Here is a 25749-nt window from a genome sequence, read left to right on the forward strand (position 1 = left end):
ATAACATCTGAAGATGATTTTTTATTATTACCTTAAATAGAGAATATAAATCCATATCTCTATTTGCAGACAGAAAGTGGGTCATCTTTTGACAATAGCTAACCTTAAAGAAGCAAATAAAACTATTAAAAACACAGAGTATTCATTTGTTTCAGTCCGATAACCGAAAATTATCCACTCATTAAATTGTTGTTCAGTGAAGCCAACATGTAATAATATGGTCGTTAAAATATCAGAAATTTTATTTAAGCATAATAATAAGGAAGTACATTCACATAGCATGTGTATAGTAGATTCACTTGCGTGGGTTTTACACAGCACACAGGGCTTCTAATAAGATTAGAAATATATTTTCGACTATTGGTCCAGTTTAAGTTATGCGAAATAGAAAAGTTATTATTTATCATTTCAGAACTCTTATATTTATAAAATACAGATTTCCATACTTTTTTCCAGTTTGGTTTGTAACCACTGCTGCTGTAATAAACATAAGAAAATGGTTCAACAAATCTATTATTTCGTATTAATGAGAAGCACTTTTTAGCTGAGAAGCCAGAAACGGGTAGTAAACACTCGTCAAGAGACTGGACATAAAAATCAGTAAATGGCCTTAAAGGGGAAGATGAGGTACCAATTATATGTCTCCAGTTTTCTGGAATACTACTCAAAATATTCTTATAAGACACTTCAATGATGTTACGTGATTGATCTGGAAAATGTGTATTTATAATTTCAACAATCGCCTCTGGCGGTAAAAACCCAACAATGGCCCCATATATAATATCTGTGATTTTGACAATACCCGAAGCCTTATATTGCATTAACAACGAGGATGGAATTTTAACATTTATATTTGGATTTGAAAACAAAGGTTGGTTAACAACACAGTCATACTCATCAACTACAAACCTTTTACCATTATTAATGTTATTCCAAGCAAGTAAAACTTCAGCATAAAAACAACTCGGAATTTCAGATAATAACATACTTTCATAATTCATGAAAAGTAATTCACTGGAGAAACAAAGTTGATCATATTTCTCAAGGACGTATTTCATATAGTATTTCCATGTGAAATGTACATCTGGATTAAGAAATTTTGATAGCCAACACAAGCGAAAGGAATCTCGTCTACAATCTATTAGCGGAATATTAAGACCGTCATCACATCTTTGTATAAGAATAGAAGTTGACTTGATTAATGTAGGTCCTTTCCCCCAGAGAAAGGACCTTACCAAACCCTGTAAAATGTTACAGGCCCAGTTTGGTATACTAATAATTCTCAAAGAGTACCATAATAATGAAAGACAGAGAGAATTAAGTACAACACTTTTACCCACTAATGTTATGTTTTCAACGTGGTATGGCGGTACACAACGAAAGGTTATCTTTCGCAGAGCGACCAGTAAATTGGTTTTCTCTCCCCTTCCACGTAAAAAAATCTGCGCGTCTACAGCACCCGGTGTTACCAGGCGGTCACCCATCCAAGTACTGACCAGGCCCGACCTTGCTTAACTTCAGTGATCGGACGAGAACTGGTGTTTTCAACGTGGTATGGCCGTAGACGACGAAAGGTGAAAAAATCCCGCAGTTATCTTTCGCAGAGTGACCAGTAAATGGGTTTTCTCTCCAATTCCCCGTAAAAAAATCTGAGCGTCTACAGCACCCGGTGTTCCCAGGCGGTCAACCATCCAAGTACTGACCGGGCCCGACGTTGCTTAATATCAGTGATCGGACGAGAACTGGTGTTTTCAACGTGGTATGGTCGTAAACGATGAAAGGTTAAAAAATCCCGCAGTTATCTTTCGCAGAGTGACCAGTAAATGGGTTTTCTCTCCCCTTCCCCGTAAAAAAAAATCTGCGCGTATATAGCACCCGGTGTTCCCAGGCGGTTACCCATCCAAGTACTGACCGGGCCCGACGTTGCTTAAGTAAGGGTCATCGACTGAGACAGAGGGGGTTCAAGTTAGATGAACACCCGAGCTCGTGCAGAGTTGTGCACTGAGAACGCGCAGCGTTCGAAGTGTTCAATTGCACGAGCTCGGGTGTTTATCTAGCTTTACCCCGAGTTCAAGGTCGATAGCTCACTTACACACTGGATTTTTTGTTTGTGTAAGACGTTGAATGAATGAAAGAAAATGGGAGGATACGGGACGCAAGATTATCACGAAAACACTTTATCACTCAAAATCGCTTTACCGATTCGGCTGTAACAGGTATCAATACATTATTCTTCACGTCATATATTGTTGTTTACTCAGCAGATTGGAGAGGGGTCCATAACCTGAATATAGCTAGTTTATGTCTGTTTATTTACGATGCATACAAATCAGATCATTCCAATGTCAGGTTTTTGAAATACAATTTTAAGAAATTGAGATTGGTGTACCGATAAATGTATTTTATGCCTATTTGCTGATTTCGGGTTTTCGACAATTTTTTATACGCCGACATGTCATATATTGTCGTCGCCCCCGTCTGTCAGTCCACCCGTCTGTTGTCCACACTCTGGAACGCTAAACGATTAAGGTCACTAGGAGAATAATCCTATTGATTTTCAATGATTTCCGATAAACATTTTGTATACTAAATGCTAGTATAAGGCAGAACTGGAAGGCAAACAAGTCTGACTGCCCGGGCGACTTACCTACTGTGGGCGTATGTGGGGGAGATTGGTTGGCCGAATTGTTAGTGCATGCGCGTTGCATCATAACGTCTGTCGTTGAGTCAACTGGCGTGGTTTCGATTCCCCGGTTGTACGTGACAATGGGTAGGTTCACCCGTCGAACCTCGTGCGTTTTCTCCGGGTCCTCCGCCCCCCGCTAAAAACAAAGCGAATTATTGAAATAAAATGGAACCATGATAGTCCCGAGATGAACCAGTTTGAGTCGAGTTGACGCCAAACCCCATTTCTACCTCTCTCTGTGGGCGTATGTTTCGTTGCCTGCCAATCTATTTTTAAAATCCACAACATGCCAATGGATAATGTAATATTTATTTTAATTAGAATAGACATCGAAAGGGAACGATTAAAACTATCTAAAAAAAAATGGCCAAACAGAAATTTATCCCAGTTCGCTAGGTTTTGTGTATTTGTTCATTATACTATTGGATGAGTTTTCTAGTTAATGTTACTATTTCACAAACTATAAATCATTGAAACAACATTTATTTATTGTTTTAACTATATGTATTTATTATGTATGTATCTTTTTTAATTAACACGATGTTTCTTGCTATTAATACAGTTCACACCTTAAAATGCATGGTCTGTTTTGACAATCACCGGGTTAGTATGTTGGGGTGCTCATCCATATGAACACCCACTTTTCCTCAAATGATCACCTGTGCACGTGCTAAAACAACCCATTACAGGTTAATCAGTAACTTGAACACCCGAGTCAGAACAAAGGGTCCAGTGTGTAACTTCAGTGATCGGACGAGAACTGGTGTTTTCAACGTGGTATGGCCGTAGACGACGAAAGGTGAAAAAATCCCGCAGTTATCTTTCGCAGAGTGAGCAGTAGATGGGTTTTCTCTCCCGTCCCCCGTCAAAAGAATTTTCGCGTCTACAGCACCAGGTGTTCCCAGGCGGTCACCCATCCAAGCACTGACCGGGCCCGACCTTGCTTAACTTCAGTGATCGGACGAGAACTGGTGTTTTCAACGTGATATGGCCGTAGACGACGAAAGGTGAAAAAATCCCGCAGTTATCTTTCACAGAGTGACCAGTAAATTGCTTTACTCTCCCCGTCCCCGTAAAAAAAATTCTGCGCATCTACAGCACCCGGTGTTCCCAGGCGGTCACCCATCCAAGTACTGACCGGGCCCGACGTTGCTTAACTTCAGTGATCGGACGAGAACTGGTGTTTTCAACGTGGTATGGCCGTAGACGACGAAAGGTGAAAAAATCCCGCAGTTATCTTTCGCAGAGTGACCAGTAAATGTGTTTTCTCTCCCCTTCCCCGTAAAAAAATCTGCGCGTCTACAGCACCCGGTATTCCCAGGCGGTCAGCCATCCATTTATGGTCTGATACTATCAAACGAGTTTACCAACAAGGACACTGTCCTTTGCTGGCTCCCCAGTCATATGGATATCAAAGGGAATGATCAAGCAGATTTGGCTGCCAAGTCTGCTTTAGATCTTCCAATATCCGAATTTTTAACACCATTTACCGATTTTAAATGATCCATACATAAATTTATATTTGACCGCTGGCAACGGTCTTGGGATCTTGCAGACACAAATAAACTTCATCCCATTAAGCCTCTCTTAGGAGACTGGTAAAGCTCCTATCGTACGAGCAGGGGAGATGGAGTTGTCTTGTGTCGCTCTCGCATAGGTCATACCTTTTTAACACATATTTTCATCTTAAAACGAGAGCCTCAACCAGAATGTGAACACTGTCATGATCCTTTGACAGTTAAACACATTTTGATTGAGTGCAAGCATCTCAAAGATACAAGATTACGGCATTACCGTTGCAAATCACTTCATCAGTTATTTCCCCAACCGGGTCTATATTTTAAAGCGCTAGATTTTTGTAAAAGAGACAAATTTTTATTGAAAATTTTAATGGTATATATCTGATTTTCCCTTTCATGTTTTAAATATATATACATAAAGTTTTTATTTATTTTTATGTGATATTTACTGTGATATTTGTTTTTATTTATGTATATATAGATATTATTGTGATTATATGTTTCTAGTTTGTCTCGAGAAACGTCACCATATGTTTGGCGCAATATAGCCCAGTTGGAGCTGACGTGCCATTAAATAACATTTCATTCATTCAATCCATTTTTAGGGTGACCCATGTACTCACAGAAATACAGTCCACCGCTGATAGTTCGAGACTACCACTGAAGCGTGCACATTCGCCGTGCCGAGACCAACTTTCTGACAGTATGATACTATAAATAGCCATGGCACGTGCAATTCTCTACAAATCTATCAACTATTACAGCCGTAAAAAATTTATTGTTGACGATTTTGAATAGCAGTAAAATTAAGCTTCTTGGTTATTACAGCAGATTTAGAAATTACGTTCGTTTCATTTTTTAAATCGCTTTATCGTTAACTGTACCGTTAAGAGCGGCATCTTTTGGTTTAGTACAAATAATATCTCTGAATCACTCGGGTTAGACAGGAACATGATACTAGCAGTAGTTTCATTTTACTTTTACAAGCTTCTTAAAACGATTGTTGAGCTACCTAACGTGCTTATTTCTAAATTCAATTTCTTGTTCTAGCTTTCTGTTATGTTTCGTAAAAAAGTAGTCTTGATTATCCCGACCTGTCAATCAGACGTAGAATGGTCGATAGACTGGTTAAGCGAGACTAATTTCAAAACAAGGGCACGTAACCTATCTGGATGTTATGGACGACTCTTGGAACCAGTTTTCAGTCTATTATGATTAATGGTCATAGCTTATTAAGTACAACATGATCGTTTATTTAGTGACTATAATTGTGTGAAACTGATTTGAGGCTTGGCATATATATAAATATTGTCGCGTAATTGTCGAGATATATGGAGATATTTATTTATGGTGGGTCACCCTACCATTTTGTGGACCATCCAGTAGACGTGGTACAAGGGTTAATTAGCGAACTGGATGTATGAGATGTGTTGTTGACGTTTGGGAAAGTAGGACGAGGGGAAATGTGTAGGGAGTGAAGTGCTGTAAAGGGATAGTTAGATGTATTATGAATGGTTAGAGTGGCTGTGGTGTTACGGTGAAATACTATGCCACCACAGCTTTATGATTTGTTAGACAGGAGTGATGTAATGGGTGTCAACAACTGGGTATGCTGGTACCGTCGCAACGTAGCCGTGATATATATATTGTGGGGGGGGGGGGAGGGCGGAAACGGAAAAATATACAATGTTGACAGTATGTGCCAGGCATGAGGCTGCGCAGACCGAGCGGCAGCTCGATAGGGAGTGTGTGGGAGGGTCACCCTCATAAAAAATTTTTTTTTTAAATTTCAGTTTTCTGTAAGCAGTGAAAACACTATTTTGGCATTGTTTGCGGGGTTAAACCTAAAAATCACATTAATACACCTATTGCACGATATTGTGAAACTAGCTGACGAAGACAGCTCGGGCGGCGATTGTTCGACTCGGGGCTGCTCTGTCAGTATCTAACAAACGCATTTAGTTCGCGTACAATTTTTAAAAACCGAATGTCAGTATGGTATTTCTCACATAATTGGTTATCGCAAAAACAGAGTAAACTGAAAGCGAGTAATCTCGACTCAAACCTATAGTCTATAGCCTACTTACTACACTCGTCACTAGGCTTCCTATATTATTGTTTGTGGACGGTTTACTACTCAGTGATAAGCCTGCGCCGCAAAAAGAGGTCTCGCCTTTTATTATTAGTATAATGACTTCCTCATGTGCGGCAGGTTAGTTTGCTTCTAAAAACACTGTTTTCCGTTCCAAAAAATACAAAAGTAATTTTCTACCAGATGACCATGGTTCTTTTCACCGAGACTAGATAATTTCTCTCGGTGTAAGGATATAGCTATGGATAAGTTCATACAAGGTCAATAAATCCGCGGTCACTTCGGGTCACACTGTTGAGAAAATAAACCGATGGGTTTGTTTAGTAGCAAATCGAGCGTGAATCAACTGAGTTTGTACTGAAAAATTTTTGAGTGATATGTATGAACTGTCTTCACACATTCGGTTTATAATTAGCGATACACAGGTACAGTGGCAAGTGTTGTACTTCACAGACTGTTTACCTCCGAACTACCTCCGCACGAAATCCCCGATTTGGGTACTTGTTAAAAGAAAAAGAAATAGTACCTGTGCGCATGCCAGTAAAAAAAAACTAAGAGTTCGCGCATAAAAATGCCCGAACGTACCAGGCGCCAGGTCATCCAGCAGTGGAAATATTTTATCCAATTTTCATGAAACTTAAAATATATATTTATATCTTAAAGATCTGGGTTCCTTTCGATATTGGTCCGTAACTTTCTGGATTATGACCCCCTGATTGTACGAAATATCACGTTTAACCCTCTACAGTTTACAATTATTTTCAAAACTTTTCAAATATGTCACCGTTACACCATAATTATGGTTGAGGAAATTCGGACCGAAACTTTCCGTCAAATAGCCGCTCCCTGTTACACAAATATTATAACAAAAGTATGCAATATCCAGACTGTGGACCATCTAGAGATCTTCTGAAAGTCTACGTTCTAGAAGTCTCACTTCTATGTAAAAATCAGGCCTCTTTGTTTTTAATCGAATAGTTATTTGGGTCCAATAACCAGGAGAAAGGAGTACATGCGGTCAATTAACCCACCACCAATTATCCCACCCACCCCCCTCTCCCAGCACTCATATCGGCATGGTGTTTTACTATTATTGTCTGTATTTAGTATGTATATATTTATTTATTTATTTATCATAACTACACTGAGTATTTGAATAGTTTATTGTCTGAAATAAGTTGTTGTTCTTGTAGATAATCTTGTGGGTAGTTTGTTATTGTTACATGTTCATCGAATCCAAGTATTCAGCTATAACCGTAACGCCTTTCGCGGCATTACCCATTTGTTTGCCTTCTGGACAATGAGCAGCAACCACAGCTTAAATATAAATATAATCTTAAGTGATTACACCGGTTAAATAATATCTGAATTTCTGTGATAAGACTAGTATTTTGAGGGCCATACTATATACCGGAAAACAACCGGAAAACACCGGAAAACAACCGGAAAACACCATTTTATACTGAATTCCGGAAAACACCGGAAAAAACTAAATACCGGAAAACATCCTAAATACCTGAAAACACCCTAAATAGGTAACCCGGAGCCTGGTCCGATTTTTTTTCTCAAAAATTTTGTTGATGCCTATTATGTTTTGAATGTTTTAAAAGACGCAATCAGTCTACCTCCATCATTGACCATATTTTATTTTGTATTTTAATTTTAGTTTTCAGTAAATTTCAATAGATTTCTACGGAAGCCTCCTGGTGCCACGATTTTTTTTTAGCGTAATTGTGACTTTTTATCTCCTAATTAGGACTTTTTATCTCCTAATTAGGACTTTTTATCTCCTAATTAAGTAAAACGGTAGTATTTAAGTGAATCTCTTCGCGCTTGGTGCTATAATCATGGATGAACTTATAAGAGTCTATTTTTGCTAAGGACTAGGTTATAAAGACATTCTCAATAGTCTTGCAAAGACGAATGGTGTAGTGATATGTATGCGTACACTCAAACGGTGCTTGAAAAGGCTTGGATTGTTTCGACGTGTGAACTACTCTTCGGTAATGGAAATTGCACTTTTTCTCGTTGATGAGTGTAATAAGTCTGGCGGTTTGCATGGTTATAAAATCATGCATTTGAAATGTTTGCAAGAGGGTTATGTTGTGACAAGGGAGACTGTCAGGATATTACTATCAATTATTGCACACGATGCAGTTGAACAACGTAAACGGAGGCGGTTAACCAGAAGAGTGTACACGAATTTAGGACCTAACTTTCTATGGCACGTAGATGGATATGACAAATTAAAACCATGTGGCATATGTATTAATGGGGCGATTGATGGCTTCTCAAGATATGTTCTTTGGCTTGAAGCTCATATCACCAATAGTGACCCTAAACTTGTAGCAGGATACTTTATGGAGTGCATTAAACGAAACAATGGTTGTCCTAGCAGAGTACGGACTGACAAAGGTACCGAAAATAATCATATTCAACAGATGCAACTATTCCTGAGACGAAACGGGCAAGATCAGTATGCTAATAGTTGTTTCTTAACAGGCCCTAGCACCCACAATCAAAGACTTGAACTATGGTGGGGATTTTTAAGGAAACAGAATATACAGTATTGGATGGATCTGTTTGTAAATCTAAAAAATTTGGGATGTTTTAATGGTGACTTTTTGGACAAGGCTCTTATCCAATTCTGCTTCATGAATATCATACATGTAAGTCATGTGTTTTGATGGGACTGTCTTTATCTCCATACAACCCCAACCCCTCCCCCAATTTGGCAAATTCATGGTGTAGCAGAAACAAACCCCTTTGAATATCGGTGATCCATCGTTCGAATTCCTCTGAAACAAATGGTGTTTTCCAATATTTCAGTACACACAGAAGTGATTGGGCAGTGTAAAGGCAGAGCCATGCTAGGCACACATATTCTCGCCGGGCGATGACAATAAAAAAGTGAATATCTGGTGTCCCATGATCAGCTAATATTAACATATTCGCTGATCGTTGCATGTGGTCCCCCCCCCCCCATCCTGGGAAAAATGAGGTTTATAATTTTGAGGTGAACACATAGCTGAAATGTAACCGCTTATATTCATTACCGAAACAACCGCTACATATTTATTTAAGATATTCTTCAGAATGCACCATTTCAAGATCAAATTTTCGAGAAAAAATCCTAGCCTCCAGCAGCAGGGGTAGGATAATCCCCTTGCCCCATCCCCCCTTTCCCACCCCCAAACAAAATCCTGTAGCCGCCCTTTGAACATGGCCCTGTTTATTGTTTTCAATTTGTAGTTATTTTATACTAATGTAATCTCTCTTTCAGGGGGAATTAGATGGAATAGTTAAACTCTGGAATCATCATCTGATCAGACGCACAAAACACAGTAATTCACCTCATGGTAGACCAGTTATATTGTTCTCTCTTCCTCAGACTGTGGGGGCGGATGATTTCATACAAGCTGTTCCAGAAAACGAAATGAATATTTGTTTTCAACAATGCCGACTTAAAGGGAATATAACATGTGATGCGACTGTTTTAGAGCTATGTATATTTTTGATGAATGAACAATGCCTTGAAATGCCCGATAGTGGAGAAAGTGGTGTTGTTTTATATCAACAGTTACGTCATCAAATCCTCACAGAACTTGACTAATCCTGATTATATTGTATCTAAATAGGTTTTTGTATGTTGTGGTGGAAAATACGAGACGTTTAATGTTAATTGATACTGGATGGGGTATTAGATGGGATCAGTGTATTATATCAAGTGTTCTCAAAAATAAATATGTTAAACCTGAGTTCTAAAGCAGAAATAGTGTCAGTATAAATACATCTAATATGTTCATTCACAAGATAAATCCCACTAGCGGTCCATCCTGTTATTCAAAATATCGCTACAAGAAACGTGGCAAATTTGCGTAAACGAATGGGTTTAGCTTAGCAGACCCTACTGAATCCGAAAATACAAGGTCAATCAATTGAGACATCTCAGGAATGTAGCCAGACAAACCCGTTCAACAACCGGAATCAACATCTACGAATGCCTTCTTTTCACTGTACACTAGTCATTACACTATAAACAACACTCACTACTACCATATACGGCTATAAACAATACTTACTAATACCATAGGGAGCCGCGATGGCTCAGTGAGTACGGTGCTTGCTCGCTAACCAGGAGGTCGTGGGTTCGATTCCCGGTCGGGAAAAGAACAACGGGATTTTCCAATCCGGCTTCCCCTTGTCAGTGGCGCAGAACCGAGGGGCTGGCAAGGAATAGCACCTAGTCGTTCGGATGGGACGAAAAACCGAGGTCCCGTGTGCTGAATCAGGGCGCACGTTAAAGATCCCAGACAGTTGGGAATCGATGAAGAGTAGGCGAGTTATCGTCGGCTGTCCTGGCAAAATTTCCCTCATTGCACCCTGCATGGCGTTGCCCGTCTTCATTAGCCAATTGAATAAGTGCATAAAAGTAGGACGTTAAACCCCATTTCATTTCATTTCATTTACTACTACCATATACTGCTATAAACAACACTTACTTCTATCATATACTGCTATAAACAACACTCACTACTACTATATACTGCTATAAACAACACTTACTTCTATCATATACTGCTATAAACAACACTTACTACTACCATATACTGCTATAAACAACACTTACTTCTATCATATACTGCTATAAACAGCACTTACTTCTATCATATACTGCTATAAACAACACTTACTAATACTATATACTGCTATAAACAACACTTACTTCTATCATATACTGCTATAAACAACACTTACTACTACCATATACTGCTATAAACAACAATTACTACTATCATATACTGCTATAAACAACACTTACTACTATCATATACTGCTATAAACAACACTTACTTCTATCATATACTGCTATAAACAACACTCACTACTACTATATACTGCTATAAACAACACTTACTTCTATCATATACTGCTATAAACAACACTTACTTCTACCATATACTGCTATAAACAACACTTACTACTATCATATACTGCTATAAACAACAATTACTACTACTATATACTACTATAAACAACACTTACTACTATCATATACTAGTATTTATAAATGGTAGTTCCGAGTTTTGTGGAGTTTTCGAATGGTAAGTGATGGGTTTTGTGGACATTTCTAAGAGGTAGTGATGCGTTTTGTGGACATTTCTATACGGTAGTGATGCGTTTTGTGGACATTTCTAGAGGGTAGTGATGCGTTTTGTGGACATTTCTGAAGGGTAGTGATGGGTTTTGCGGACATTTCTGAAGGATAGTTATGAGTTTTGTGGAAATTTGTATAAGGTAGTGATGAGTTTTGTGGAAATTGTCTAAAGGGTAGTGATGATTTTTGTGGATATGTCTAAAGCGAAGTGATGATTTTTGTGTATATTTCTAATTGGTAGTGATGAGTATATTTTATATTTCTGACGAGTAGTGATAGGTTTTTAGTCTATTTCTGGGAGTTTGCGATCAACTTGAACGAAGAATTTACGCGTTTCCTCGGTTTTCGTTCTCGACACATGCAAGAACCAATAATGTCGATATCCTCCGACATTTGAACCAAGGAACTCTATACACTGGCATCACATATGTTGCTGCCTTGGCAAACTTTACCCAATATATGCACGGTTCGTCTAGTTAGCACACAGTCTGAACCTTAGCAAAATGGACCTTCAATGGGGAAGAATTGACTAACACCACAGAGTGATCCAAGAAAATCTATTTTATTTACAAACAGAAAGGTGTTGACTATGTTTACATGATTTAAACAACTACCAAACATGAACAAAATGTGCACACTTTTGATGACCAAAGTTGTTTTTTATGATTAAAAATCTGTAAAATAAATAAAAAGCCAAATAATCATTGGCAGAAGCATAATGTAAGTTATCCAATGAACGTGTATACATTTAAGGTATGTTGCCAGACAAATCTTAAAGGGATTGTTTCGCTTAATTATATAACTTAACAGCCGATAGAGCCTGATTTCATCTTTCAATTGAGAATTTGTTTGAGATTTCTACGACTTTCCTATCGAATTCTACCGAGCACTGAAATTGTTCAATGTGAGGTCATCAGATTGATAGAAATCGATGGGGAGGTTTTAGAAATCTCGAACAAATTCTCAATTGAAAGCTGAAATCAAGCTCTATCGGCTGTTAAGTTATACAATTACGTGAAACAATCCCGTCAACGTTGAGATGACAACGTATTGGAGTCAAACTACATGTTGTCTGATAATAGAATGGGATATTTCAAAGTCAATATTGTTTCTGGAAACCGGTGTCAGGACGCTGTGGAAATACAGGATTCTGAATACGTGAACTACTATACTTATTACGAAACTATGTCTATCTACGGATCTAAACTGTGAGCTACGAGTTTGAAGTCTTCAAACAAAATCCATCACCCAGATTTGGCTATGCAACACACCATCAAATTCCTTTCTAAACTCCATGAAGTTGTCATATTGATCAGCAAGCTGCAACAAGCATCCACATGTATGGCTAATCGGTCGTCGCTGAAAATGTGGCATTGGACTCATCTCAACATGAATGCTATCCATGTTCAACATATCGGAACCAGTACAATAGCGAAGAAATAGTCTGAGTGTGCTGTTATCAAGTTCCTTGACATACCTTTTGAGATAACGACAAACATCGTGCCCCCTACTATCTAAATGCTCCGGAAACACTAGTTTTTCGACAACTGATTTGTTAGTTGGAGTCATACTTTTATAAATATCATTTAATTTTGAGAAGGTTATGTATGTACCTTTCATCACATCACGCCAACAATCACAAATATACATTGGTGCCTGGATTAGTTCCTTGTGCGCAATTTCAATTAACACGCTTGAAATATTGTCAGCAGTTACCAATGTTCTGCACTCATGTGCATCCAATGATTCTGTCAAATCATCAAAATCAACATCTTGGAAATTTGATTTCGATTTTATAAAGACATCCCTGTCTGGTTCTGAAATATAGCCAAAAAAATCTTCCAGTAAGCTGTCACTGGAGACTTGTTCGTCAGGAAACAAACAGGTTTTAAGAAACACCTTGGATAACTTCAATGGCCAATACCCCAATCGAACAAATCCAAAGTGTAATATTCTTCCAATGGCTTTCCACTCTTCAGCTCAAAAATCATGTCTGAGAGATGGGACTTTAACTTGACGCCCAACAGCACAAACATCGACAAAGTCGCTCCAGAATTCAGTGAAGGTGTCTTTCATAACACCACCAGCATCTGCAGCAAGTTCCCTTTGGCCGCTAGGCAAAATTCTCGTTATTTGTAGGTCTTTATACTGTAAAATCTCGGGGTCTTTAAAGGTTGAAAGTAACTCTCTAAATCCCTTAGTTCCTCTGTGGATTATTATTTCACGGTACTATTTGGGAGATGAAGTGTCCAGTGATGAATTACTTGCAAGGGTGTTGAAATTGAAAATTATCTCATTATCTTCTAAATCCGGAAGGGTGAAATCGTCACTGTCAAATCCCGACTCACATACTGCTTGTTGCAATGTGTCGATTCCTGTTTGTTCTACAGTTGGTGGTGTGTTTGTTATCCAGATCGATGTCGTTGTTGCTGATGGTGGAATTTGTAATACAGCAGGAGATAGTGGCTTTGACGAAATGCTTAGAGGTGATGCCGTTTTTGATGTAAACGATAATGGACGATTTGTCGTGGTCGACGATGAACTTGATTTTGTAGATGTAGATGGTGGCTCTGTCGCTGATGTAGACGGTGGTCGTTCTTGTTCGGTTACTTCGGATGATTCTTCTACATCATTCGTGTGTAAGTAAAACGTAACTATACCAGATTCGAAAAGCTCATAACACTCATGCACTGTTACATCATTGGGTAGTTCAGTTTCTTTGAAATCCAGGAGTTTAAAATTGAATAAGTTCAGTGGTCCTTTCTTGGAAACCCCCTTAGGAAAAAACAATTGAGTTAATAAATGTTGTCCTTCAAAGAAAATTAATCAAGTTTTAATAAATTTGTCGATAATTAAGAACAAGTGATGACAAATTTATTAAAACTTGATTACATTTCCTTGGAAGACGACATTTATAACTCAATTGTACAATTACAGTGGCCCAGCATTGTTTCCTTACCGAGTTGGCAAGTTGCCAATGTACCGACATTCTCCTACAACTCGCCCAAGGGAGCTCACTCCGTGTTGTTCATACTAATATACGGTAGCACGGTTCTAACACTATATAACAATATCCCAGACTTCGAATCGTTTAATATCATTGTTTATTGGATTATCGGCTAAAAACAAAAACTCCACAAGGTTACATTAAGACAGAATGATAACGTGGAGTAAAGGAAACTTTATATGTGTCATAAACTATCATAGTACAGCGTATGCATGAAGATAACCACTAAATTATTCTCAATATCTTCTTATTTCAACTGCAAAAATTGCAAATATTTAACCAATTCTACTACAATACATTCATAACATGGATAAAGTAACAAAATCGTTTAAAAAACCGTTTACAGTCAATAATCTTCAAAATCTGCCTAATAGCGACGACGAAGTCTTGTATGTGAGCGAGAGCAAATGAAGATGTACTTGTCTTGTCAAATGTGATTGCATAAAACATTCCATCAAGCACAGGAAAAGAAAGATAGATTCTCAGTACTAGTGTCCGGATGTTGAATGCAACTATACTATCAATACAGTGGTTGTAATGTGGGTGTAAATATTTATATCCCAATAGGATGGACGTGGTTAAGGTTTAAGTACTTCGATCGTAATAGTTTACCTTATCAAGATCAACCATGATGCATCGCTGCCGATCGTCTTGCTGGAAATGCTTCTTTCAATTTCCTCTAGGCCTTTTTGTGATGAATAGAAAGTCCTAATTAGGAGATAAAAAGTCCTAATTAGGAGATAAAAAGTCCTAATTAGAAGATAAAAAGTCCTAATTAGGAGATAATAAAAACCTAATTATGAGATTTAAAGTCCTAAGTAGGAGATAAAAAGTCCTAATTAGGTGATAAAAAGTCCTAATTAGGAGATAAAAAGTCCTAATTAGGAGATAAAAAGTCCTAATTAGGAGATAAAAAGTCACAATTACGCTTAAAAAAAAAATTCGTGGCACCAGGAGGCTTCCGTAGATTTCAGTGTTTCAATATTTCAATAGATTAAACACTGCCCTCGGAGGGCCCCATTATATGCCGGTTGCGCCGGTCTCCTGATTCTTACCAGTAACGCTGGCATCAGAGTGGTACGAATTAGTGGAAGGCACGACTACGCCAACTCCTCCCTAGGTAACAAAAAATCGCATCATAAAACAGCAAGTATCATCAAAAGCGAGTTAATAAATCTCTGAATAGTTCGAGTTGAAGTTCCAGGTTTAACCGCTATGTGTCCTAATCACCAAACGAAATGGATGCCACGCAATTCTCGGAAAGGCTGTAATCTGAAAAGTGTCTATCCTTTACAAGAGATAATCATCTCGTTGGAAGGGCTAAAAATCTACTTGTTTCTGAGCTTACTTTCATTCCAGGGTCAAATATAATCACTTGAACCATAATAATATTCAACATATTCCATATTCCGAGGGCCGCACACAGGATTTTTTTCTGGATTACTTTTCGAGCTTTTTTCTCCAACTTGTTGACCAGTTTTCCTTGAGAAAACCCCAACTTTCGCCCAATTGTCCATGAGAAAACTATATATTCTATCTTACTGCATTGACGGGAAGTGGTAAGCTGGACGTCTGTGAAAAGGGTTGATCGATAAATTTTCAAGGAAGCAATTGTTGTTTTTGTTTGTGAAATAGAGGACTCTAGCCGATGAGACTACCCCCCCCCCCCCCGAGAACCTCAGGCAACCAATTTGTTTTATGTACTACTATCGTAATAAAACATTACTATGTTAACCACTTCCTGGTGGCTGAAGACTTACACCGAATGCGTATTCGGAAAAAAATGTCCCCGTGAAAATGTTTTTCAGACAATCGATATTCGAGATGTCTTCTGTTGCACAAATTATGCTGCACTGTGTAAGAACTTGCATCCTTTGATCTGAAGATTGTAGATGGAAAAGTATCATTTGCACTATTTCAAAGTAAACCTGCATTTTCGTATATCATCCCGTAATTTGTGATTAATGACAATGACTGTGGAAATAATATGGGTTGAGGAACGGAAGATCTATGTTCGTCACGTGACTGGACAATTCCACCCCCGTCCCACCCTGACGATGATCCGGAGCGGAGCGGCGCGGCGCGGCGCGCTCTCTAAAACAATCTCGGGCACAGTTTACTCTTCTAAGTTTTCCGGTAGCTATTTAGTAACCCGGAGTTTGGTCCTCGTGTCTGGTTTTAGACCAGGTGAGCGCTGATGAAATAAGTTCATTAAACTACAAGCGAGCGATCGCCTACGGTCAAAGAAAAATTTCTTTTCAGATTTTTTTTTAACAATTTCTTCACCCAAATTTCTCTCAAAAAACAATTCAATTTTTTTTTCCAGTATTTTTCTCTGTAAAATTATTTTCTACGGAATGTTTTTTTGTAAAACCAATTTTTCGGAAAAATTCGAATTTTTTTTTGTGACGGAATTTTCTTTTTTTTGGGGGGGGGGGGCTATTTGTAAAACGAACATCGTAATGACCTTGACCTTCATTCATCGGCGCACACAGAGGAGCAGGCTTCGGGTTACCTATTTAGGGTGTTTTCCGGTATTTAGGGTGTTTTCCGTTATTTAGTGTTTTTCCGGTGTTTTCCGGTATTCAGTATAAAATGGTGTTTTCCGGTTGTTTTCCGGTTGTTTTCCGGTGTTTTCAGGTATATAGTATTGCCGATGTTTTGACTACATGTGTCTGGATAAATTCGTCTAAAACTCATGCCCTGGTAGAGTGTCAGCGAGCAATATATGTGCTGGTTATGGCTAGATTTTAATCACCGCTGGACAAAGTTTACAAACAATATTCAATTAACGTGTCAATTAAAGTTAACTCTTTCCGCGATCATTCCCAACGAATCATTACTTTGAAAGTCTCTGTCGTTTAATCGTGTCGGCTACCGGAATTTTATTCTCATGACAGTTCGCCCTAGATCAACAATATAGACGCGCTGATTACGTCACTGGAAAAGACAGGTTGTCATTTAGGGATTTTTCGTCCTGTGTTCGCCCCATGGAATTCAGCAGTTTTCTAGCAAGATTGGGTGTCCCTATACGACAATTGCCATATATACTTTTGATGGGGATGTATCTTATAGGAAATGTTTTACCTGTTTTTGACTTCATCATTACAATGCCACCATTGCCTTTCTTCTTAGCGTAAACCTATAAAGTATTAAATAATGTTATATGTATATTAGCTTACATGAATCATCAGCGGAACTAATGAAACCTGTTCTTAAAGGAGTTGGATGGCCGAATGGTTAGCACGTGCGCGCTGTATCATAAGGCCTGTCATTGAGTCAACTGGCGTAGTTTCGATTCCCCGGTTGTATGTGACAAAATCGTGGGTTTTCTCCGAATCCTCCGGTTTCCTCCCACTGCTAAAAACCCCTACGCGCAAGCGAATTATTGAATAAAATTCAACCATATGTTAGTTCCGAAATGACCTAGTTTGTGACGTTAAAAACCAATTCTCTCTCTCTCTCTCTCTCTCTCTCCGTGTAGACTGAATATGGCTGTCGTTAGTAATAAATGAACATTAAATCTGCTGCTAATACATTAGTCCTGAAAAGACCTATTTTAGGGAGGACATTAATCTCATTTCTCTCACTCTCTTTCACACACGATTTGTGCATCTATGTTAAACTGGTAAAAAATATTAAATTGGTATGATTTGTGCATCTATGTTGAACTGGTAAAAAATATTAAATTGGTATTTAAATTGGTATGATTTGTGCATCTATGTTAAACTGGTAAAAAATATTAAATTGGTATGATTTGTGCATCTATGTTGAACTGGTACAAAATATTAAATTGGTATGATTTGTGCATCTATGTTGAACTGGTAAAAAATATTAAATTGGTATGATTTGTGCATCTATGTTGAACTGGTAAAAAAATATTAAATTGGTATGATTTGTGCATCTATGTTGAACTGGTAAAAAATATTAACTAGATATTTATAGCACACTATTTAAATTGATATGATAATATTAATTAGAGAATATAACACACTATTTAAATTGGTATGATAGTGTTAATTAAAGTATATAACACACTACGATAAGCGAATATACCACAATATTTAAGTATGTATTAACATTACTTACCTCTATACCATCTACCTGTCTCAAAAACTGGTATTTCACACCACTAACATATACACCGTTTGACATAAAAGTGTTGAAATCTCCAGATTTAAAGACAGTTGTAATTGTATTTACTTCCGTTGAAGACAATTCCAACATCTGAATAGACAACAATAAGCTTTGTTACTTGACAAATACGTACAGCTCAGATTACATATTACATACATGGGGACAATTCTGGACAAATATACACAACAATCATTTTACACTTGTTTGTTTTGTTACTTGCTTTCATAGAAGACCAATTAATGTTTCTAAATTCCAGGTTATAATATGTAAATTAAGTTAAGACCCGATATGAGTTTGGGTTTATGAGTATATCACATACAACATGAGTATCTCGCATAATACGTGATATTACGATTATCTCGCATAATACGTTATATTACGATTATCTTACATAAAACTTGATATTACAATTATCTTACACAATACTTGATATTTCGATTATCTTGCATAAAACGTGATATTACGATTATCTCACACAATACGTGATATTACGATTATCTGACATAATACGTGATATTACGATTATATTGCATAATACGTGAAATTACGATTATTTTGTATAATACGTGAAATTACGATTATCTTGCATAAAACGTGATATTACAAAACTTGATATTACGATTATCTTACATATGACTTGATATTACGATTTTTTTTTTAAGCAATATTTTTATTCAGATTTGTATCTGAATAGGGATTGGGGAACAGGCATAGCCTATATTAAACCCCTCTCCCTGTCAGATATAGATACATGTATTTACATTTTAGAAATAAATAATCAATGTATACATGAAAATATGATTACCGTAGTTGTGTTACAGCTGTCTATGGAATGGATTTGCATTTTAGAAATAGGCGAATAATGTACATTTGAAAATGTATTACGATTATCTTACATATGACTTGATATTACGATTATCTTACATATGACTTGATATTACGATTATCTTACATATGACTTGATGTTACGATTATCTTACATAAGATTTGATATTAAGGGTATGACTTGATATAACGAATTGTAACTAATTGGCATTTAGTAATTGAACTGGGATATACAGGTCACAGTTCTATGGAATACAATTACTGATTATTACTCAGTGACGTTTCCACTAGGCTTCTCTAGTCATTATCAAGCAATGAGTATATTGTATACAACGTGATAATGAATATGAGGTTTAACATCCTACTGTGCTATAAGAGAAATTTTGCATGGCAGCGGCGCTACGGCTCTTATATCGAATTACAACTGTCAGCGAATGTATACACGAGACCTACGCTGTCCCTTGCCAGGCACCACTGACACGAAGGAACTACGCCGGAATATCCCGATGAACTTTCTTGGCCAACGCAGGGATCGAACACGGGAAACCCAGGTTAGCGATTCAACGTCTTACCCAATGAGCAACCTTGGATCTCTAATTGATAAAAGTATGTCGCATACTAATTGATAATGATCATCTTTCATAAGTTTAAATATTATAAGTATAAATAAATTTACAACATGTTATATAAAACAATACTCAGTGGGTAATATTGTACAAATAAAATGAAATGAAATGGGGTTTAACGGCCTGCTGTTCTGCTTCTATACTGGGCTAATGAAGACGGGCATACGCCATAGTGTGCTATGAGGGAAATTTTGCCTCGCTAGCCTGGAGGTCGGGTGTTCGATCCCTGCATTGGCCGAGAAAGTTCATCTCGATTTTCCGACGTGGTTCCCCCTTGTCAGTGATGCAGGACGAAGGGCCTGACAAGGACAGCCGTCTTGTCCTTCGGATGAGACGAAAGACCGAGGTCCCGTGTATATATTGGCATGCACGTAAAAGATCCCTTGGCAGTTGGACTTCGATATAAGAGTAGGCGATAGTGCCGCTGCCCGGGCAAAAACCGAGGTCCCGCGTATATATTGGAATGCACGTAAAAGATCCCCTGGCAGTTGGATTCGATATAAGAGTAGGCGATAGTGCCACTGCCTGGGCAAAATTTCCCTCATAGCACACTGTATGACGTGTGTCCGTCTTCATTTCATTTCAATCTTGGTGGTATGCGTGCAAGTTCCCCGGGATTTTTGTATTTTTCCGCGTGGTCACGCCTTGTCAGTGATGCCTGTCAAGGACAGCGTCTAGTCGTTCTGATCGGAGGAATAAAACCGATTTCCCGTGTAAACCTCGGCGTGCACGGAAACAAATCTGGAATTAAGAATAAGAGTCCGTCGTAGCGCCGCCGTCTTCATTAGCCCAGTCGGTGCATAACAGTAGGACGTTAAATTCCATTTGTTTTCATTCACTTACCGTAAAGTTATAACCGTTTAAGTTGATTCCCGTGCGCAAGGAATCTAGTCAGAACAGGTATAGAGTAACATAGCGACACCGGTATTATCTGATAGGCTAATGACGACCATCTGTATAGTCAGTATTACTAAGATACACATGTAAACTGGTCTCTTACCTTATCCCCACTCGTTGATGTCCATCTGGATGCATCCAAACCAAATATTGAAGCTTTATCGACATGTGCAACACCAGTGGCATCCTTACTCTGAGCTATGAGATTATCTATATAACTGTCCCAACCACTGCTAAAATATAAAACAGTTCACATTTTCAACCTATTTATATATAACAATTAATATCTAGTAATCTTCAACTTATTTATATTATATATAACAATTAATATCTAGTAATCTTCAACTTATTTATATTATATATAACAATTAACATCTAGTAATCTTCAACTTATTTATATTATATATAACAATTAATATCTAGTAATCTTCAACTTATTTATATTATATATAACAATTAACATCTAGTAATCTTCAACTTATTTATATTATATTATATTATATTATATTATATTATATTATATTATATTATATTATATTATATTATATTATATTATATTAAACAGTTAGTAATCTTCAACCTAGTTATATTATAACTGTTAACATCTTCAATTTATTTATATTATATATAACTGTTAACATCTAGTAATCTTCGACCTATTTATATTATATATAACTGTTAACGTATAGTAATCTTCAACTTATTTATATTGTTGATGTCTAAAAAATACGAGTCTAAATGTTTTCGTTTTATATTTGTTAATTACTACGTACATCCGAATACACCAATGACGCAATTGTGCCATTTTTGGCGTCGATGGCGAACATAACAATGGTCATTATCAGCCACCATGCGACCCATGGTATGATCAACTCGGGTTAAGCTATAGTCAATATCTTGATCTTTTCTATATATTCCTAGTTGAAAATTATCATTTATCTAAACTTACCAAAAGCACGAATTAACCAAACATAGAGCCAACAATCCAACCAACAGAGTCTTTACCCCAGCCATGCTGTGAATGATATTAATTAGAATACATATATACTCAAATGTGTTAAAATGTGTCTGTGAAAGAGATCATGTCGGAACTAACAAATATATCTAATTCAAAGGTGTGAAGAGCTCGAATCATGTGAACAACTCTCACAAGGTTCGAAAGATCGCCTTACTCTCAATAGCCCGTAAGTCTATAAACTTAGTCGATGGGTTTGGAATAGTTTGTAATTAATGTAATTTAAAGACAAAGCTACACTTATGAGTAAAGTTATGTGGATAAGAGACGCCATGATCTAGAACGAGAGATCAACACGTCAGCATCCCCCCGATATATGGTACAAGAAGATAGGACAATCTAATCAATATTATTTTCGTTCCATGTTTTGGGTTCGTAACCCCAGAAAATATCGCAGGATCTGATTGGCAACATGATCGAGTACGTACCAATCTCAATGAACGAGCCTTTTTCAATAAATCTCTATAATGAGGCTTCCTTGAACTCGCTCCTTCGCCTCACCAATCCTTAGGTTATAGGTCCATGTCAGGAATCGAAGTCAGAACATGCTAGTCGATTGTCCAGATTGCCCCGCGACTATCGCGTTCACATGTTTATGGAAGACATTTCGAAGTTCATTTTAAGCATACGTCTATACCCATATACATGGTCTCACGAAATCTGGAGATACAATATTATATCGGATGAAAACTATTAGGGGTATTACAATTCGACATCCTGTTGATACATTTATATGTCCCAAGTCGTACCACGTCCTGGGAATACAACATATATCTATCAATTCGAGTAAATTAATACACTTTAAATTTATATCGTGTTTACTTTTAACCAACAGAAAATAGATCAAAGTAAAAAAAAACAATAAACCGGTTATTATGCGGAAATGAACATCGAAGCGACTTAATAGAAAGGTAATGAACCTATAGCCATTCATGACAAGACAATACTTGACATCAATATCGTAATAGCTTCAGCATTATTAACATACAAAAGAAATGAATAAACGGTATCTCAAATTGTTTCTAAATGTTCAAATACTGTATTTAAGGCATTTAAACAAATATCTTAAGATTTTCTAAAATGTGCTTCAATACATACCTTTATTGAACAAATTATGAACACGATGATGCTGATAGTCGCAAACAATACTCTTAGTTAAAAAAATTACTTTTTATATAGTGAACTTGAGGGCACCAAAGCCTGAAATTTATTCTGCGATAAAGACGTTATTGTTTTTCTGTTTTTGTTAATATAATATTATGTTAATTTCTGTGACATCTGTTGACAATAATTAATATTAAAATGCCAGGAATATCAACAGGGTAATTAAATATAAACACTTTAAAAATAAAATAAAATAACAATAATTTCCCACAAGAGCGCTCAACAACTGGCATGTAAATAAATTATCAAACAAACAAAACATTGAGGCGTTTCATAGATATATATCATATGAATAAAATTTGATAATCAAGTCGAAAATACTGTATTTGTTAATATTTTATTCTACTCGTTTGGATGAGCTTACGGTACAAACTAATTGATTTACTATTTGATGAACGTAAACTTCTTGCTTGATCAGTCATCTATGAATTCGTCTCTGCGATAAACATATGGCAATTCTCATTTTGCTAACAATTTAATTCAATAATACCCATATCTTTATAGCAACACTGTGAAACTTATACAGTCGAAAACATTTAGTACTAATAATAAAAATGTTTGTCATTAATTTATGCAAGTCGTCATTACTGTAAACTTCTAAACTGATGCTTTATATATATTTTAATATACTAAGCAGCAAAAGAAACATAAGGTTGGTATGTTACTCCGAATAAAACTTGCCAAATGTTTTTATTGTATATTTGTGACCACATCTCCAACTTTACCTGAGCAATACGACTCCTTCCCAAACACAGAATTGAACCCAGCAGGAAATGTTCTCAAAAACGCAACCTGACTTCTGAGATGCTAATGTGTTCTCCATGATTATTGTGTAACTCATGCTGAACGTGTTGTTCACCGGGACCAGCCCTATAAAATGTACACCCATACCTGGTTGGATTGTACCAGGCTTTTCTGAGGGTGTGGTTCTAGGGGCTAATGGCGTTCATCAATCGTATGGTTCACTCCATGTACAGACGCTGCGCTGCTGTTGTTGACAGTCGCGGTGGACACACCAGATACTGATGTATAGACTGTGTCCAGACTCTAAACCTTCTCGTAATGTCTTGAAATTGTGATGAATTTTAATTCACTAATGTGTCAATATACTGTTCACAAAACATTGCTTTGATCCTTTTTGTAAGTCGTTTTCTAAAATCATTTGATTAAAGTGCCTCTCTGATTTTGAAATCGTACTGACGTTTTCTGTTTTTGTTTTTATTTTTGTTTTTATTTTATTTTATTTTTTTGCCTTTTAGTATAGCTACAGTCCTATGATGATTCTGTGGGAATTGTGTCCTAAGAACCTTGATGATCCTGAAACCAGTACCGTTTAGCTTTAGCAGAATGGCTTGAGACGGTACGGGAATGGCTAGGCGAATTTTTTAAATCTAACCGTTTGGGGTTTTGGAAACACCAAAAGGTTAATTCTACGCGTAGAATTTTGTAGGTTGATAAAGCTCTGCTTCTGCTGCCAATCAAGTGAAACAAAAAGTTTCTTCGCTGCAAGAATCAAAATCATTTTGGGTATAGATAGTATGTGCATTGTAAGATTGTAAAAAAAAACAGCCGTGGTTGACGTAGCAGGGGCCTGTTTCACCAAATTTTAACTAAGATAAAATCCAAATTTTAGTAATTTGATTGGATAATATTAGATTGATTTTAGCCAATCAAAATTGAAGTATCTACTAAAATTTGAATTTTATCTTTAGTTAAAATTTCGTGAAACAGGCCCAGATTATTTAATGGATTCGAAACCAATCACTTTACTATGGTAGGTTGACTGTACAACAAACAGCAGATTTAGTTAATTGCTGAACTGACCCACACTCTAATTTATAAGGACATGAAATTGATTAAAAACGAATATTGAACTTGCCAATAGTTTAGTAATTTACTCTTTAATCGTTTCTGTGCCTTTTGTGCTTTAACCCGTATTTATTTCATTATCAGTATAATCCAATTTTATTTTATTAGTCACAGATATAAATAAATATTATTTATTGGTTTTCATCGAATTGTCAATGAGGGGTCTTTTGCCACTCTATTAAATCCAATCCGTTACTCTGTAACCGTGAGGGTAATACACCCATTTCTGTCCATCAATAATTACAATAATTTGTAAGACCTTTATTACCTGAATACTATACATAATATATTTAATGTTTTATATTCTACATTCTTCGTCTTACAAATAATAAAGAACAAATACATAATATAAAATAAATAGACACTAATGAATCTTACAAAGGAATTTTATTTTTGAATATACGAGTCTGGTCAATCAAAAATATGGACACAATACGCCATTAAATTCCCCATTGACTCTAATGTTAATTCTTGTGTCTTTGACCGGCGTTGGTATTGAATGCTGTCTACCACAGTAGGCTGGTAGGAGACATTGGGGATACATTCGAAACAAATGATAGTACCCCAAGAAAAAATCCACCGCAATCTACCTTGGGCAATTTTTTTATGGACGTAACCAGCCTCTTAACTCTTTTATCCTTCCGCCTCAAAATCACGAATATTCACTAAAACCTGCAGGAAAATCTATATTCCAAACCCGTTTCTTCGATTCTACACCGAAATGTCAAAAAAAATCACCATGCAAAGGGGGGA

The 25749-nt window shown here is 36.9% G+C and overlaps 1 protein-coding gene and 4 non-coding genes across 5 annotated transcripts; all 5 read right to left on the reverse strand.

The window, feature by feature from the left end:
• Nucleotides 1-1447: 1447 nt before the first annotated feature.
• LOC126808301 (5S ribosomal RNA) lies at nucleotides 1448-1566 on the reverse strand. Its single transcript, XR_007674544.1, has one exon. It is a non-coding gene; the product is annotated as a 5S ribosomal RNA (ribosomal RNA).
• Nucleotides 1567-1654: 88 nt separating this feature from the next.
• Nucleotides 1655-1773, reverse strand: LOC126808331 (5S ribosomal RNA). Its single transcript, XR_007674575.1, has one exon. It is a non-coding gene; the product is annotated as a 5S ribosomal RNA (ribosomal RNA).
• Nucleotides 1774-3566: 1793 nt separating this feature from the next.
• Nucleotides 3567-3685, reverse strand: LOC126808308 (5S ribosomal RNA). The gene has a single exon (XR_007674550.1). It is a non-coding gene; the product is annotated as a 5S ribosomal RNA (ribosomal RNA).
• A 90-nt stretch (nucleotides 3686-3775) lies between these two features.
• LOC126808004 (5S ribosomal RNA) lies at nucleotides 3776-3894 on the reverse strand. The gene has a single exon (XR_007674251.1). It is a non-coding gene; the product is annotated as a 5S ribosomal RNA (ribosomal RNA).
• Nucleotides 3895-7443: 3549 nt separating this feature from the next.
• Nucleotides 7444-23168, reverse strand: LOC126831515 (profilin). Its single transcript, XM_050562047.1, has 6 exons — nucleotides 23062-23168; nucleotides 21898-21963; nucleotides 21052-21181; nucleotides 18553-18690; nucleotides 17551-17605; nucleotides 7444-7615 (listed from the first exon to the last, which is right to left on the reverse strand). Exons 2-6 carry the CDS (start codon nucleotides 21960-21962, stop codon nucleotides 7518-7520), a joined length of 486 nt encoding a protein of 161 aa, XP_050418004.1. The 5' UTR covers nucleotide 21963; nucleotides 23062-23168; the 3' UTR covers nucleotides 7444-7517.
• Between the last annotated feature and the right edge of the window lie 2581 nt (nucleotides 23169-25749).

Source organism: Patella vulgata, chromosome 9 (assembly GCF_932274485.2).
Source record: "Patella vulgata chromosome 9, xgPatVulg1.2, whole genome shotgun sequence".
Taxonomy (NCBI): Eukaryota; Metazoa; Mollusca; class Gastropoda; family Patellidae; genus Patella; species Patella vulgata.